The sequence below is a fragment of the Chanodichthys erythropterus genome, chromosome 1 (genome assembly GCF_024489055.1).
Source record: "Chanodichthys erythropterus isolate Z2021 chromosome 1, ASM2448905v1, whole genome shotgun sequence".
NCBI classification, from domain to species: Eukaryota; Metazoa; Chordata; class Actinopteri; order Cypriniformes; family Xenocyprididae; genus Chanodichthys; species Chanodichthys erythropterus.
Genome location: NC_090221.1, coordinates 5451915 through 5468538, shown reverse-complemented (window position 1 = coordinate 5468538; position 16624 = coordinate 5451915). Strand labels below are relative to the sequence as shown.

General features: G+C 37.0%; 1 protein-coding gene across 1 annotated transcript; it reads right to left on the bottom strand.

Moving 5' to 3' along the window:
- Positions 1-1008: 1008 nt before the first annotated feature.
- On the bottom strand, positions 1009-15466 carry eef1g (eukaryotic translation elongation factor 1 gamma). The gene is made up of 10 exons (XM_067385549.1): positions 15396-15466; positions 14510-14668; positions 14365-14428; positions 10632-10774; positions 10398-10541; positions 7780-7909; positions 7113-7335; positions 6851-7023; positions 6547-6671; positions 1009-1303 (listed from the first exon to the last, which is right to left on the bottom strand). Exons 1-10 carry the CDS (start codon positions 15405-15407, stop codon positions 1145-1147), a joined length of 1332 nt encoding a protein of 443 aa, XP_067241650.1. The 5' UTR covers positions 15408-15466; the 3' UTR covers positions 1009-1144.
- Positions 15467-16624: the final 1158 nt, after the last annotated feature.

The window sequence follows — 16624 nt, the reverse complement described above, 5'->3', positions numbered from 1 at the left end:
ACTGGACATTAACATTTATTAATGTTTAATAAATTAACATTAATGTAAAATGAATAAAAATAAAACATTAAATTGCTTAATAAATGTTCACCTTTTGATTATCGTTGCCTCTAGTAATTATGTGTCTGGTTTTTAATTTCCAATATATTCTGGGTTCATTTTAAGTCAGCCATATAGTCATTTTTAAACAATAGTTGAGTTAAATTAAACTGCCCAGCAGGTCGGGCAAACATTTAACCCAACCACTGGGTTAAAACAACCCAATCGCTGGGTTTGTCCATTTTCAACCCAACTTCGACTTAATTTAATGCACACTTAATACTGGGTTAAAAACCTAACACTTTTTTTTTTTTTTAATTGTTCACATAAGTAGAATAAAAGTGCAACGTAGTTTGCATGAATGGTGCAGGATGTGGAAGGAGTTAAAACTTTGCCACAGGACAGCCAAAAGGAAAAAGAAAAAAAAAAAAAAAAATTGAGAAAAAAAAAATACCCAGGTTGAAAAATTATCAAACTTCCAACAGGATTTGCAGCTAGGTCCATATCAGGGCGTTAAAATGTTAATGGGATCCGTGACCTGAGGCTCCCTCTGGTGGATATTTTTTTTTATTTTTCCAAAAGCCAAAGTTACCATATTCAAACATACCCTTAATTAAATGGCTGAGGCACCATTTTGTTTCCAGAGTTTCAATGATTTCCAGATTCGAAGGGAGCATCATAATTTGTATGCTTTCTCAATCTCAGATCCCAAGAGAGCATCAGGCAACGTGGAAAAACACTTTCCGGGAACATTAAAACCAGCACTACCTAATTAAAATCTAGTTTTATACTTAACCTTGTTCAAAGCTTGCCTTTTCTAAGCCATTTATAAAATATTTTACTACTATTTAACTATGACATGCTTAAAGTTTTTTTTATTATTTATTTACAGACAACACTCAGGAGTAACTCAAAACAGAAATGTCTTTTAAAATGTCCCTTACAAACAAAAGAACAGATGCAAAGTGGGATTGTGAAAAAAAGTTTTATTTTTCTCAACTTAAGTCTTCCTTCCACCACAGCTCAAAGCCTTGTACATGGGGCTCTCAAACAAATTTCATGTCCATTGATACTGATGTTGATAAATACTGGGTGCAAGATGTTCTCACTTGAAAATCTTGCCCTGGTTGAAAGCTTTGCCTACATGTTTGAATTCACCCTCCCATGCAAAGTATTCCTTCACCATGGTCTTGCACTCCTCGCTGTCCACGTCCAACTTGCGCCAAGTGTATGACTCATAGTCAATCTGCCAATCTTCACTCAGCTGAGGAGAGATGAGAAAAAACACTGAATCAAAAAAATGCTCAACATTCACATCTGAATGAAAATGAATGCCAGTCAAGTAATTAAACTCAGCACTGATTATATCGAGCCAGCCAAAACTAGTCAAATCTTAGGGCAGATTGTGAACTTCAATTCATTTTTGTTATATGCTGAGAACCAGAAATAAAACATTTGTGCAGTCAACTTGTATTAACTTGTTAACTAACCATATCAAAATACATAAAGTTCACTTGTATTGAAAACATTTCTGCTTTTAATAACACTAACATTTTTATCAACTTAACAGCAGAAATAAAGGATGAAGTACATCTGCTAATGACAAACAGCTAGTCAATCAGCCTGGTTATCCTGTATACAGAGCTTGTGCACATGTAAAACACCGGCTGAACGTAAACTGCATAGGAGAATGAGGATATCGTTGAATAAAGTCGTTATTTTTGCGCACAAAGTATTCTCGTCACTTCATAAAATTAAGGTTGATCCACTGCAGTCACGTCAACTTTAACATTGTCTTTAGTACCTTTCTGGACCTTGAAAGTGGTGGTCAGAAACATCTCGAATTTCATCAAAAAGACCTTAATTTGTGTTCAGAAGATGAACAAAGGTCTTACGGGTTTGGAACGACATGAGGGTGAGTAATGATGGTATTCTTATTTTTGGGTGAACTAACCCTTTAAAGTAGACTAAGCTGTATTTTCTTTAATCTTGCAAATTAGCATCTGCCCACTTTGATCATTTTTTTTTTTCCATGTTACAGATGAATTCGTGCCAACCGTAGAATTTAATTGGAATCAGCATCAACAAAACATACAGGAAGCGTTTTCCACAACATGGAGAAATGCTTCTTTGATGTGCTGGTTTTTATTTACCAACATTATCAACTTTCAATTTATGTGAAATGTTCAAGACTTTTGATATTCAGGTTGTTTGCTCAAGCAACCCTGCTGCATTTGTTGCTGCTTTAGGATTGATTACTACAGCAGTGCTGGGATGGAAAGATTGTTTGGTTATTGGTCACAACTGGCCAAAACTCAAAAGAAGCTAATGCTCCTTTTATGCAATGCTTTGTGCAAATATGACGCATGGTGCTGGAGTTTAACTTTCACCATGTGCCTTCAAATAAACATGCCTAATCCGGCTGTTCAGAACATTCAGAGAAGTTTGAGAAGAAAAAAGAAAAAAACAAAAAAAACTACATGGCAAGAACTAGCATGGATTACAAAACAGGTAGATCTATTTTACACTTCTCTCTTCACAATATGACACCAGATACAATCGCCCCCAGAACGGTGAAATCTTGTGAGAAACAAGCTCAGGTGTCTGGGAGGGAGAGGAAGCTACAGGTTTTCACCCACAGTATCTAATGTTGTTAGTTTTGAATCATTGCAACAAGTCACTGCTGTAAACTAACAACATCTAGTTAAAAGTAACATTTTTGGTCCTGCTAATGTTGCTGTGAGGGCACATAAGACTGGCCTATACACTAAATGGTTCAATATACATGAAGCACCTGACAGGACACTTCAAAGAGATTCAGCCAAAAATGAAAATTCTGTTATTAAAGCTGCAGCCCGTGATTTTTGGCCCTCTAGCAGTTAATAAACAGAACTGCACGCGTCTCGCGGAAGAACATTGTAGCCAGAGCTACTTTTCTCCTTGTATCAGGCATGAAAAGGGGTCAGGGGTGAAAAAGGTGAGAAGGATATTACCCCTTTAGGGGGGTCGGGGGGCATGCTCCCTCGTAAGAAAAATTTAAATATTCCACATTTTAAAGCATCAATCTGATGCATTTTGAGATGTTTTTTTTGCCAACCTGGGGAGAGCTGGAGAAACTTAACTTCAGCCATGAGTCAAAAATGATTATGGCCTCCTTACTAAGTATTATGCAAGCCATTTCATGCCACCCTGTCACTGGGTCTAACATTTACAGTATATTTGGGGGAAGAACCTAGCGCTATGATTGGTCGAACTCTTCTTTTGCTGTTGCTTGATTTGAGGACTGCGCGTGCACAGAGGCGTCATCAGGTTTTTGCGTAGCTTAGAGATACAAATCGTACCAGCGTACTTTGAAGTCAAAATGCGTATCCGCTACGTAAATTGCGTACAGGTTGGCAGGTCTACTTATTAGAACTGTGGACCACTTTAACTTCTGCCTTGTCAGTCCCCTCACCTCAAAATCTAACTCCTCAAAAACTGTAGCATTAGCTAATAATTTTCCACCGGAGCTTTAGCTAGCTGGCTAACGTTGTGTTCTCTCCTGCTGTGTTCAGTGACTCAATTCATCAAGCTGTAGCTAACGTTAGCTAAGTCTATGTCAACAGAGCTGCTGGGTAACTTATATACCAGAAAATATTAAAATTATTGAAACCATTCAGGGTTCAACGCTAAGGATTTTTTCTGCTGGCCCAATTGGGCCAGTAGTTCAAATTTTTACTTGCCCCGCCGAAATTTTCCAGGCCCCACAACAAAAAATATTAATAAAAGTAAAAGACAAGAAAATTGGCCTATAAAATAAGCATAGTTATTGTTTTCATTGTATTTGAAAAATTTAACCTCAATACATAAGGTTATGACACCAATAGCTACTAGATTTATTTTAAATATTATTAGATAGTGAAAATAGTGAATCAGTTGAATCTTTCAAATGGCTGATTCATTCAGGAAGTGTTGCTCAGAGACGCAAAACAATTCTGTGGACTTTTTCGCCAACGAAACGTTCCAAAGGCGATTTGGTGTCTAAAATGTAAGTCACTTGATATTAAGTTCTTGTTCATTAAATTGTATGCTGAATAAAATCAATATCAGATTTGTAATCATGCTAATATTTGGAGAAAAACTGATCTCTTTGAGTAATATTGATTAACTTTATTAAATTATATATGAAATATATACAGGGCCATTTTTGCCCCTTATCTTGAATTTTGGGGGCATTTTAATATATTAAAGTGTACGCTTTCATTGCGTGATTTAGTCTAAGCACACACTACTCTAACCGTAGGTAACAACTATGCTGTGTCTAGTAACATTAGACTGTTTTTGTAAAGTGAGGGACATACTCGATAATTTCAGATCGTTAAATCAACAATTAGCCTACGATATTATAGACGATATATAACGCACACCCTACAGCACTGGCCCGTTCGGGCAAGTGACTGGTGCGTCTACGGTCCCGCGCGTCGTTCACACTGGCCCCGGGCCATCGGGCAGTCCTTATTGTCGAGCCCTGCCATCACTCTCCAAATTCAGTCAGGTAAATTGCCGAGGCCAGTCGTGCTTTCAGCTTCTGATGGTGGTCTGCACTGGTGATGCAAGGCAAGTCACGCAGTTACTGTGATACTCTGCGGCGAGTCCTACCAATCTGGTCTGAAATAGTCTGAATATAAAAACACTTATTATAAGTGTACCATAATGATTCAGGGTAAGACAAAAAACGGTTTGGAAAATGGATTCATGTTGTATATTCTCATATCATTTTTGTAAAATTTTAACCAAAAAAGTTGCGGACTGCTTTAATTACTCACCCTCATGTCTTTTCAAACCCACAAGACTTTTCATCTTCAGAACAAAAATTAAGATCTGTACCCTCCATTAACAGTCTATGCAACTACCAATTTGACGCTTCAAAATGTTCATAAAGAGATTCATATGAATTGAGTGGTTTAGTCCATAAATTCTGAAGAGACAATCACTTTATACTCAATTCATATGGATTAGTTTTACGATCCCTTTATGAATTTAAAGCGTCAAAGTGGTAGTCGAGTAGAAATGGAGGGACAGAAATCTCTCAGATTTAATCAAAAAGATAATTTGTGTTCCGAAGAGGAATGAAAGCCTTATGGGTTTGGAACAATATGGTGGTGAGTAAATGACAATTTTCATTTTTGGATGAACTATTTATTTAAAGGTTCTATATAGAACCTTTTCTTCTAAGAGTGTACAATCAGGCAGCTTTGCTACATTTCCATTTTAGTAGGGCTGCCCAAAACTTTCTTTAGAGAGAAATGCACCTTTCATACAGATTACATAATCAGAGAATTTTTTTTTAATTTTTTTTTATTTAAAAGTAGACATTAAGCTTTCTATAGATATATTTCTCATGTCTGTAATATTCTCAGGTCACTTCAATCCACAAAAGTTCATTATTTCATGTGCCTTGCCGGTTAAACTTTCCTTTCGCATTCTGATACGCTGCTCTGACGTGCGTTTTTCAGAGCGCGTTTCTCCCGAAGCGCACAGGCACTAAAGCCTGTCAAACAGCACCTCAGTTGCTGGTCTCTATTGACTTCCATGGTAGGAAAAACTGTCTGGTTACATTCTTCAAAATAACTTCTTTTCAACAGAGGAAAGAAACTCAGGGTTTAAAACAACTTGACAGAGTAAATGATGGCAGATTTTGGGGTGGTAACTAACTAACAAGAATCAATGTGTAATTTATACAATGAAGTCTAGTGTTACATAATAAACATAAAAACAAAGAAAAAGATTTTTATCTTCGCCACTTTGGCCTAAATGTCTGCCATTTTTAATTTTATTTTATATTTTGTTATTTTGTAGGGCTTTGTTTTTAAAATAGGGAAATTTTGGCTGTAATGCTTAGTCACTTGCAAAAGAGTAAAAACGAAGAGTCGTGATAAAAATCGTGAATTGTGATTTTACTTAAAAAAATCGTGACATTTGCCATATCGCCCACCTCCATTTCAAATGATGCATTACTCTTATTTGTATGACCAAACATGGAGTATTTTAAGTTGTTTCCGCTGTTATCAGGTAAAATGCAAGTGATCGAGTCTCCATGTCACGCAGTAAGTGCTATACTTCAACTTCCACACTCCGCACAAACACTCCGATATGTGCCTAATAATAGCAAACATTTATTTAGGTTAACATTAGAGCAAGCGACCACGTAAAGTTGCTACTAACACGTTTCAAATGATAAGCCATATTTGAAGTCGTTAAATGACAGGCAAACATCTGGATTTCCTGCCTGACATACTGTAATAACCACAAGGTTATCCATTCAATCTATCCCTAAGGGACTGCGTGACTTCTCCCCAGGAAGTGGTGGGTTTTTTTCTTCTTGACTAACCAAATATTACAATTTTGGTGGAACAAACCTCTTCTCGCAGACTAATGCCCTACATTTTAGATACAGTGTCTCCAATTCAAACTACAAACATACATACAGACACATAACAGGGTGCTGAGTACATGTAAATCACTCACAGTAAATGCAAGGTCCTGGCCTCTGAAGACCCAGATACCAGAGATGCAACTGTCGTTGTTTGCACCGAAGAGGATGACACTGGCAAATGCATTCTTACGTAGTTTGTCAAGTCGCTGGAACATTCCTGAGGAGATGAGCAAGAGAGTACTTGTACATATCTTTAAAAACTATGCAATGCTGAAGTCTTGCGCAAGTAGTACTTCTGAATTGGAAAAGAACAAACTGGGAACAAGTCATAGCAATCCTGGCACTTTGTTTAAGGAGACAAAGAAAATATCTAAAGTCAATGTGACCCAACTGTACCTGTGATAAGATTACAGCTCATGAAGGCCTGGGTTAGCTCTTCAGGGAAGCGGTACTCGGCATACCAGATTGAGAAGCCCTCGCGATCAAAGTGATCCCAGAAGTAAGGCAATGCCACGGTCAGGGTGTCCTCGTTGGAGTATTTCCTCTTGAACTCATCCATGACAAAAGAGCTAGTGGCAAGAGGACAAAGGCAGACTGATGAGAGAGCGAACAGACTTTCAAACAGTGCCCATCTCTAAAGTGAAAGTGTATCAAGTACCTTTTTGGAAGGTGAGCAAATGGGTCCTTGGCTTTCGGCTCAGAAGCCAATACAGCCTCGCATTCGTCCATCTCCTCCTCAGCAGGGGCAGCTTTCTTTTCCTCCTTTTTCTTTTCTTTTTTCTCCTGCTGCGGTTGTTGCTGCTGCTTGCCTCCTTCCTTGCCAACCTTCTCCTTCTTGGTAGGAGTGTCCTTCTTCGGCTGCATCTCAGCAAACTTCTTAGCTAGAGAAATGATAAATAAAAGCACACTTATACTAGCACTCAACATTCAAGAAAAAAAAAAAATAAATAATTGTAGTGCTTCAGGTCAATTTTGCCTAGGGTTGTACTGGCATCAAAATCATGGCATCATTTTAAAATGTGAGAAAACCCCTCAAGGAAAATGGTGAAACTCCATGGTTAGTGTCAGAAGAGTGACTGTATAACTTTCATCATTCTCAAGGACTACATGACCATACAAGATAGTAGATTGATGTGACAAAAAATATATGTATAAAAACACTTTAAATGTATTCCAAGTTGCTTTTAGCATGTATATTCAGTTATATATTTATATGGTGTTTGGCATTATTTTGCTCAAGCCTGCTCTACAAAGACTTGCATCATCTGCCTCCACAGTAGCAGTATGAAGAGTAAAAACTACACAAGCAGATTTGAGAAACTTACCATCAAACTGAGCCATTTTCTCACAGAGCTTAACCTCTCCCAAAACAGTCTTAAACTGAGGTTGGTTGACACAGGTCACAAACCAGCGAGTGACGTTGGGGTAGGGCTGACGGAAAGCAGGCTCAAGAACCTAGAAAAGGTGAAAAGGATCATTTTAAAATACTGCAGCTTTATCAAGTACATTTACTGCATATTATTATTAGAACGGTCCAGTAATCAGATGGGTGGGGAACAGTTTAGAGGTGTAACGATACATTATATCACAATATAAAAATGTGATATGTATTGGTGACGTGAATGATAGGTCACGATAAGAGTTCATTTCATCCAAGATTCCACTAACTATTTATAAGGTATAGTTCAAAATAGGGCTGCACGATATTTGAAAAAAATTACATCGCAATATATATCGTTGGGAAAAAAAATATCGCAATATCGAGAGCCATCAATCCAGGCTAAAGTCAATTACCATTCCATGATATTAATAATTTCACTAAAAAGCAAGCTTCATTACAAGTGACAAAAAGGTCACTTAATATTTTATTCCAAAATTAGAACATTTCTGTAAACAAAAGCAGAACACATTTTTAAGTAAAACAGCAGCTTTACACCAACCCCCCCTGATTGGTTTACAACAATATAACTTAAAATATTTTATTATAAAACAACTTAAAAGATTGTGAACCAAAATGCTTATAAGTCAACTTTTCTTAGCCAAAGAGCCAAAGTAAAACAGTGTTGGTCTTGGTCATCATAATCATGGCTAAATATATGTAATAAACAAAATGAAATAAGACTTTAATATATTTAGTATTAAATCTTCTAAACAGATTAGAGAACATATTCCTGTAAACAGAAAAGCCAAACACATTTAAACAGCAGCTTTACAACACCAACCCCCCCTGAGTGGTTCATAACATAACTTAAAAACAAAAGATTGTGAACCAAAATGCTTATAAGTTGTTTTATAAAAAATATATTTATTTTAAGTCAACTTTTCTTAGCAAAAGTGCCAAAGTAAAACAGTGTTGGTCATCTTCATAATCATGGCTAAACAAAATGAAATAAAACTTCTAAACTGAGTATTCTTTAGCAGGATCCTGACCATGTATGCTTTGCTTACTCAAGGTTTTTAGCTAAGAACACAAGTCAATCAACCTTTGCAGGCTTGAGACAGGTTCGTTGGCAAGTGACGATGTTGCCACTACTATGGCAACATATCTTTAGCGATATGAAACGTCTGTTATTTCTTACTGTCGTTGAGAGCCTTTCTGGTAAGGTGTCACACTGGCAAAGGCATCACAGATATTTGTTTGTTTTGGTTGACATCCAGATTTGACTTTGTATTCATCGTAAAGAGCTTTGTGGTGCCGTTTTAAGGGATCAGACAAATTGGTGGCGTTTCCTTGTTTTGTGGCCACAACTTTATGACACTTCATGCAAAGTACCTCTTTATGGTCAACATCCTCCTTTTTGTAGCTGAAACAGTCCCAAATAGATGATTTCGACTCTCTTTTTGGTACGAAATAATTTTATTTGCGGCGGATCCTCTGAATCGCGCATTTTTAGCAGTGACTGTTGGCTGTGAGCGGTGAGCAGCAGCACAGCGAACCAATCACTGTGCAGGCATGCGGAACGTGCATGTCACCCCAGCAACAAGCCACACAACAAACTTGCGTTTACTGTGTGCTACCCTGGAGCTACAGTTCTCAATGCACCATGGGCTACTACCCTTCACATTGCATGTTCCAGCGATGTGACTATCGCTCACGCGCACATCGCGATGTCGATGTTAAAACAGAATATCCTTCAGCCCTTGTTCAAAATGAAAATTGTCATTATGTACTCACTCAAAGTTTGGGAATAGTCATTTTGACACTGTTTGGGATTTGAACTGTGAAAGGACAAACCATTTAAATCACCATATCACATTTTTTTTTAGTAGTATAATAATTTTAGATATATTTGTCTAACTAAAAGACTTATTAGAAGGAGAGACATGTCTGATTTTCTAAAATGGCCTACATTATTTGGAGTATATGGAGTCAGTGACAGTACAAGCATGTGTCTAACATAATTCTGTATTTTTAGCCTCAGAATCATGAATATTTTTGTTCTGGCATCACCATTGCTCTGTGCATTGTGGACCAGGACCAAGTCAAAGCCTATTCATGTCCACCTTGTAATAAATTTAGCATTTTAAAACAGTACATTTTTGTTAATTTTTTTACCATACGTCTTGGAAGTAATAATAATAATAAATATTATTATTATTAATTATTATTATTATTATTATTATTATAACAATAATACACTTTATTTTGGCTTAAAGTATCGCAACAGTATCGTATCGGGAGTTAAGTAGAACATGTGTATTGCAATACTCCTAAATTATAGACCAACAACCAATTGTCCATTTAAAATAAAACACTAAATATAATAACATATTTTAGAATTAAATCTTAAACAATCAATCATAATCCTAAAAAGGGTAGAAATTAGTGTTAATTAGACACTTAAATCTAATAAAAGATGAACCAACAAGTGCCCAATTTATTGTGCGTCCCTAATAAAAACCTGATTACAGCTCAGATTTTCATGACACCCTGTAGTCTCACCTGTTTGTAGAGCCAGAGCAGAGAGCAGACAACGGTGATGTCAGCCAGACTGACTCTCTCCCCAACCAGAAAAGTGCGAGTGTTTAAGTGCTGATTCAGGATGGCGAGGACTCGTTTCACCTCTTCCTTAGCCTGTTCTGTGGCCTACGTGCAAGACAAAGGACAGTCTTACAAAACATTCAATGCACTTCCTGACAGATGAAGTCATTACATCAAGAGATATTCAAAGCTCACCTGTTTGTTGAACTGCATGATACCCAAAGTGGGGAACACCCAGGCGCTAGCTGGAGGGATGATCTCAGAATCAGCAAAACTGACCCACTGCAGCACCTGGGCACTAGCCTGGGGAGTGCTGCCACGAAGGGCATCACTGCTCACTGTCAGGACACACGTCAGCATTAATGGAGAGTAATAAAACACCAAAGGTTGTTAAAGAATCACAATACATCTATAGGCCCCATTCACACTTGGCCACTTTATGAGTGAAAAGACCTGGGGTCTCATTTATAAAAACGTGCATATATGAACATACAACAGTTTCCATAATGTCCCTACAAAAAGTCTGTATGCACAAAGAGAAAAAAAAAAACAACGACTGACATTCAGGCACTCATCAATCAGCAAGGAAATCCAAGCACACTCTCTGAAAATGTATGTGAGGTAAGCATGAGCCGGTTTCTGTACCAGTAATTTATTATTTTTTCAGGAAATCATTCATTTCTCTCAATTATCACAAAGTAGTTAAAATAGCACTAATGTGCAGATATAATTATATTAACGCATATTGTGATTGCCCAATTGTGAGCCTGGACCACAAAACTAGTCATAAGGGTCAATCTTTTGAAAAATTGAGATTTGTACATCATCTGAAAGCTGAATAAGCTTTCCATTGATGTACTGTTAGGATAGGGCAATATTGGGCAGAGATAACTATTTGAAAATCTGGAATCTAAGGGTGCAAAAAAATCATTAAGAAAATCGCCTTTAAAAGTTATCCAAATGAAGTCCTTAGCAATGCATATCCACTCACTATGGCCCCATATACACGTACATGGTTATTTTGAAAAACTGAGACATTTCCCTTCGTTTACACGCAAACGGAGAATTCGCCTCTGAAAACTAGTCTTTTTAAAAACTCTGGCCAGAGTGGAGATTTTGAAAATGTTCGTTTGCACGATTACATGTAAACTGAGACAAACGGGTGTTTAAGCAGCCAACGTCACAGTATGCGCCAGAGCTCGCACCTATAATGTCAAAAGTGCGACATGTTTACATGTGATCATGGAAGCGTTTAGGAGTAGAGGTCGCATTTATGTTGGTGCAAACTCTTCTCGTGTGTTTGCATTTGCAAATACAGCTGCTCCATTATGTTGAGGAGCAGAGACGAACGAGTGCTCGGAAATCAGCAATTTTGCAACAACTTTGAATCAGTTCAAGAGGAATTCGGGATTTTTTGGGGGATTCTGATTGACTTACGTGGGCTTGAACTGCTCGTTACAGTCTTGACGTCATACATACATGGGTACGTGTAAATGAACACTTTTCTGAAAACTGACATGTGTGCATGATGTTATTTTTAAAACCGGAGAGACTGAAATGTCCGTTTATGAAAATAGCCGCCCATGTGTAAACGTAGCCAAAGACATTTTATATATTTATGGTAGGAAATTTACGAAATATCTTCATGGAACGTGATCTTTACTTAATATCCTAATGGTTTTTGGCATAAAAGAACAATCGATAATTTTGACCCATACAGTGTATTGTTGGCTATTGCTACAAATATACCCGTGTGACTTATGATTGGTTTTGTGGTCTAGAGTCACATTTCTCTTTACATTTTCACAAATGGTGAATTAATTGAATTACTGCACCAAAACGTTTGTATGCTCTTCAGTTGGCATTCTCACAAGAGCATTTTCACATCAGTTTCCGCCTTTATAAATCCTAATTTGTTCTTGACCTTTAAAGTAGGACCTTTTTTTATAAAAAAAAAAAAAAAAAAAAAAAAAAAACAGATTTTAGGTTCAAATCTGATTGTACATGCATTTTACACATGAGGAATCAGGTATAAATGCCCCCTGAAACGCTTTTAAATTGGATTGCAATACGATCCCCTTTAGGATGTGGTTTGAGATGCTTCCCAGACACAACTGGACAAGTGTAAATGTATTTGGTTGAAGCCACATATGTAAAATTTACTTCTCCCAAAATGGTAAAAAATAAGGATGTGAGAGCACGTTATATCAGCTCCTGGCTGCCAGATACCACAGTGCTACTGCAACATGCATCTCCACAAATATGGCCCGCCACAAATGAGCATCTCTCTCCAGTAAGTACGCACTAATGGTCATAATTCACTAATGGGCAACATAGTAAACTAAACAAAATTTTCAGCATCCTGAAGCTTAAAGGTCTTTGCACACCGAGTCAGAAACTTTCACACATTAATAAATACGACCTCACGTTGTGTCAATCACATTTACACATTGCCTCCAAAACTTGTCAAAAATATTCAGATCAGGTTCGATTTTCTGCGTTTTTCACATCTGTGGCATGCATTTGACACATTTGGACAATTCAGAGCCACCGTACAAGCGGACGCCAAAATCCAGAATGCCATCTGATAAGTTGATCCACGTCGTCTACAGCACGAAGCATCAGCACTGTATGACAAAGAGATGGAATACAAAGACAAATTGTGCCAGTATCACTAGCAAAGCATCAAACCGAGCCACTGACATCCTGAAGTAAACTTTGAAACGCTCGGGATAATCACACAGCTCCTTGAAGTGGAACTCTCCTTCCTCTCGCTCTCTCTCTCCTCAATCTCGGGATTGGATGGACCCAATATTTCCTTTTTTTAAGAGGAGAGAACTAAATCATGCTCACTGCTTGAAGACTCCATTTTGTAATATTTGGAAAAAAAAATTCGCAATGGATTCATTAATACGCATCGGACTCAGTGTGCAAGGTCTCGGTGCATCACGAATACAAAAAAAAACACAAGAAATTCAGACTCAGTGTGCAAAGGCCTTAAAGGATTAGTTCACTTTCAAATAAAATTTCCCTGATCATTTACTCACCCCCATGTCATCCAAGACGTTCATGTCCTCCTTCAGTCAAAAAGAAATTAAGGTTTTTGATGAAAACATTCCAGGATTATTCTCCTTATAGTGGACTTCAATGGCCTCCAAACGGTTGAAGGTCAAAATGACAGTTTCAGTGCAGCTTCAAAGGGCTTTAAACAATACCAGATGAGGAATAAGGGTCTTATCTAGCGAAATGATCTGTCATTTTCAAAAAAAAAAAAAAAAATGTAAATGCGCTTTATATAATCAAATCGCCTTCTAAGTGGTTCCACCAAAACCACACTTTCGTATTCTTCAAAAATCTTACGCTGTATGTCCTACACCTTCCCTATTCAACTTACTGAAAAAATGGAACTGGCACTGCGTTCGTCCCGTAAGTTGAATAGGGAAGGTGTAGGACATACAGCATAAGATTTTTAAAGAATACGAAAGTGCGGTTTTGGCGGAAGCCATTTTTTTAGAAACTGACCGATCATTTCACTAGAAAAGACCCTTATTCCTCGTCTAGGATCATTTAAAGCTCTTTGAAGCTTCACTGAAACTGTAATTTTGACCATCAACTGTTTGGGATCCACTGAAGTCCACTATAAGGGAAAAGATCCTGGAATGTTTATCAAAAACCTTAATTTCTTTGACTGAAGAAAGAAAGACGAACATTTTGGATGACATGGGGGTGAATAAATTATCAGGAAAATTTGATTTGAAAGTGAACTAATCCTTTAACACACAGGCAACATGAAGTTCTCCTATTGTTCTTGATATAAGATGAATAATTTAAGTGGCCAAGTGTAAACAGAAACATTGTATCAAACCGGATAACAATCTGGTAAAAGGGATCGCATGAAGTGCAAATAGGTACTGTAAAGCTTACTTACAGTAGTGAGCAATGGCATTGCTCTCAAACAGACAGAAGCCATCATCACCCTGGTAAGCAGGAACCTAAATGATCAGAAACCACATTTATGAATTAATTCAACATCAGGAACATATGCACAGAAAAAAAAATGGATAAACACTGACCTTTCCCAAGGGAAAGTTGCTAAGAAAAGCAGGGGATCGGTTCGTCTGCCCAAAGGTGAAGGCAGGGGGGGCGTTTGCAATCTTCAGACGGGCCCCGCTGTACTGGGCAGCGATCTGAGCCTTAAAGGCCCTCCAGTTCTCTGGGTATGTGTAGAGAGTCTGCAGAAACACAAGGTTTGAGATTACATTGCTGAAATTGATGCGGCTTGTTCAGCCTCTGGCAACAGAAGCTGCCCTCATCATTAAGACCATCATACAGCATTACACAGCACTTTCCATCAGCTGACGCAGCTGACAGTGCAATAAGACATTGTAAACAAATGTTTGCATCTTCAAATACAGTGTCAAAACTAACAGGATGGTGTTTAAGTGCCACTTATTATTGTCAATCTTTAAAAACTCTGAATTATAATTTAAATAGTCGGGAAGTGTTTAACACCACCACTAAACTTCAGAATCAGGTGTCAATAATTACAAAGGAAACCTTTTATTTTGTCTTAACGACTGTACAATGATGCTTTTCTAGAAGCTCACACAGCTAATATCAACTCTTAAATTTAAATAAATTAAAGTAAAACTACAATTAGCATGACATTCTGCTATTTAAAAGGAGATTAAAGCGGAGAATGAGCGGCACGGAAGGGAAACGTGGCACAAAGGAGCGCAGCGCTGTGCTTCTGCCCGTCATCACACTATCCATCTTATAAAGGGGTGTGGAGAGGATCTACAACATTAATAATCATCACAACAGCTTCACAAGAGACTACAAAAGAACACGCTATGAAGACAACGTACAAAGATATAAGGATTGGCGTGATTAGGGTATGATTGTGGAGAGAGATGTCCTGTAATAAGGCATCGAAGGGTTTTCTCCCATCTTACTCACCCCTGCCGCCATCTTCAGGACGAGAGAAAGGAGGAACGCGCTGCGCGGTGGTGACGTATAGGCCAGTCCTGTCGCAGATATAATACGTAATAGGGGCGTGAAAGCGACAGCTGGACGTTTTTTTCCTAAAAATGTGATTTAAACTTTTTGCTGAAAGATATATTTATTTATTTGTTTGTTTGACAGTAACCCTGCTTTTTGCATTGCAAATTATTCATTCACATGAACAAATTTCTCAACACTTTGCCTAGATATGATGTTTCTCACAGTGTAAAATCTCTTAAACTCATAAATAATAGTAAGAAAAGCGAGAACTATGATCTTATCTTTCTTAGAGTTTGAGGTTTTCTTTGTTTACCTCTTTCCTTTTCAATTTTTGTTCTTTGTATTACAAATGCAGTGGTTTCTTTGTGATTAAAAAGGATATATATATATATATATATATATATATATATATATATATATATATATATATATATATATATATATATATATATTAGGGCTGTCAAACGATTAATCGCATACAAAAAAAAGTTTGCCTAATACAGTACAGTCCAAAAGTTTGGAACCACTAAGATTTTTAATGTTTTTAAAAGAAGTTTCGTCTGCTCACCAAGGCTACATTTATTTAATTAAAAATACAGTAAAAACAGTAATATTGTGAAATATTATTACAATTTAAAATAACTGTTTTCTATTTGAATATATCTCACAAAGTAATTTATTCGTGTGATTCAAAGCTGAATTTTCAGCATCATTACTCCAGTCTTCAGTGTCACATGATCCTTCAGAAATCATTCTGATATGCTGATTTGCTGCTCAAGAAACATGTAATGTGTACAGATGTACAAAATATTTGTGTACAATATTTTTTTTTCAGGATTATTTGATGAATAGAAAGTTCAAAAGAACAGTGTTTATCTGAAATCTAATCTTTTGTAACATTATAAATGTCTTCACTGCCACTTTTGATTGATTTAATGCATCCTTGCTGAATAAAAGTATTCATTTCTTTAATTTCTTTTCAAAAAAATAAAAATTCTTACTGACCCCAAACTTTTGAACGGTAGTGTATAATGCTACAGCAGCTTTGTATTTCAGATAAATGCTGTTCTTTTGAACTTTCTATTCATCAAGGAATCCTGAAAAAAAAAGTACACAACTGTTTTCAACATTGAAAATAATCATAAATGTTTATTGAGCAGCAAATCAGTATATTAGAATGATTT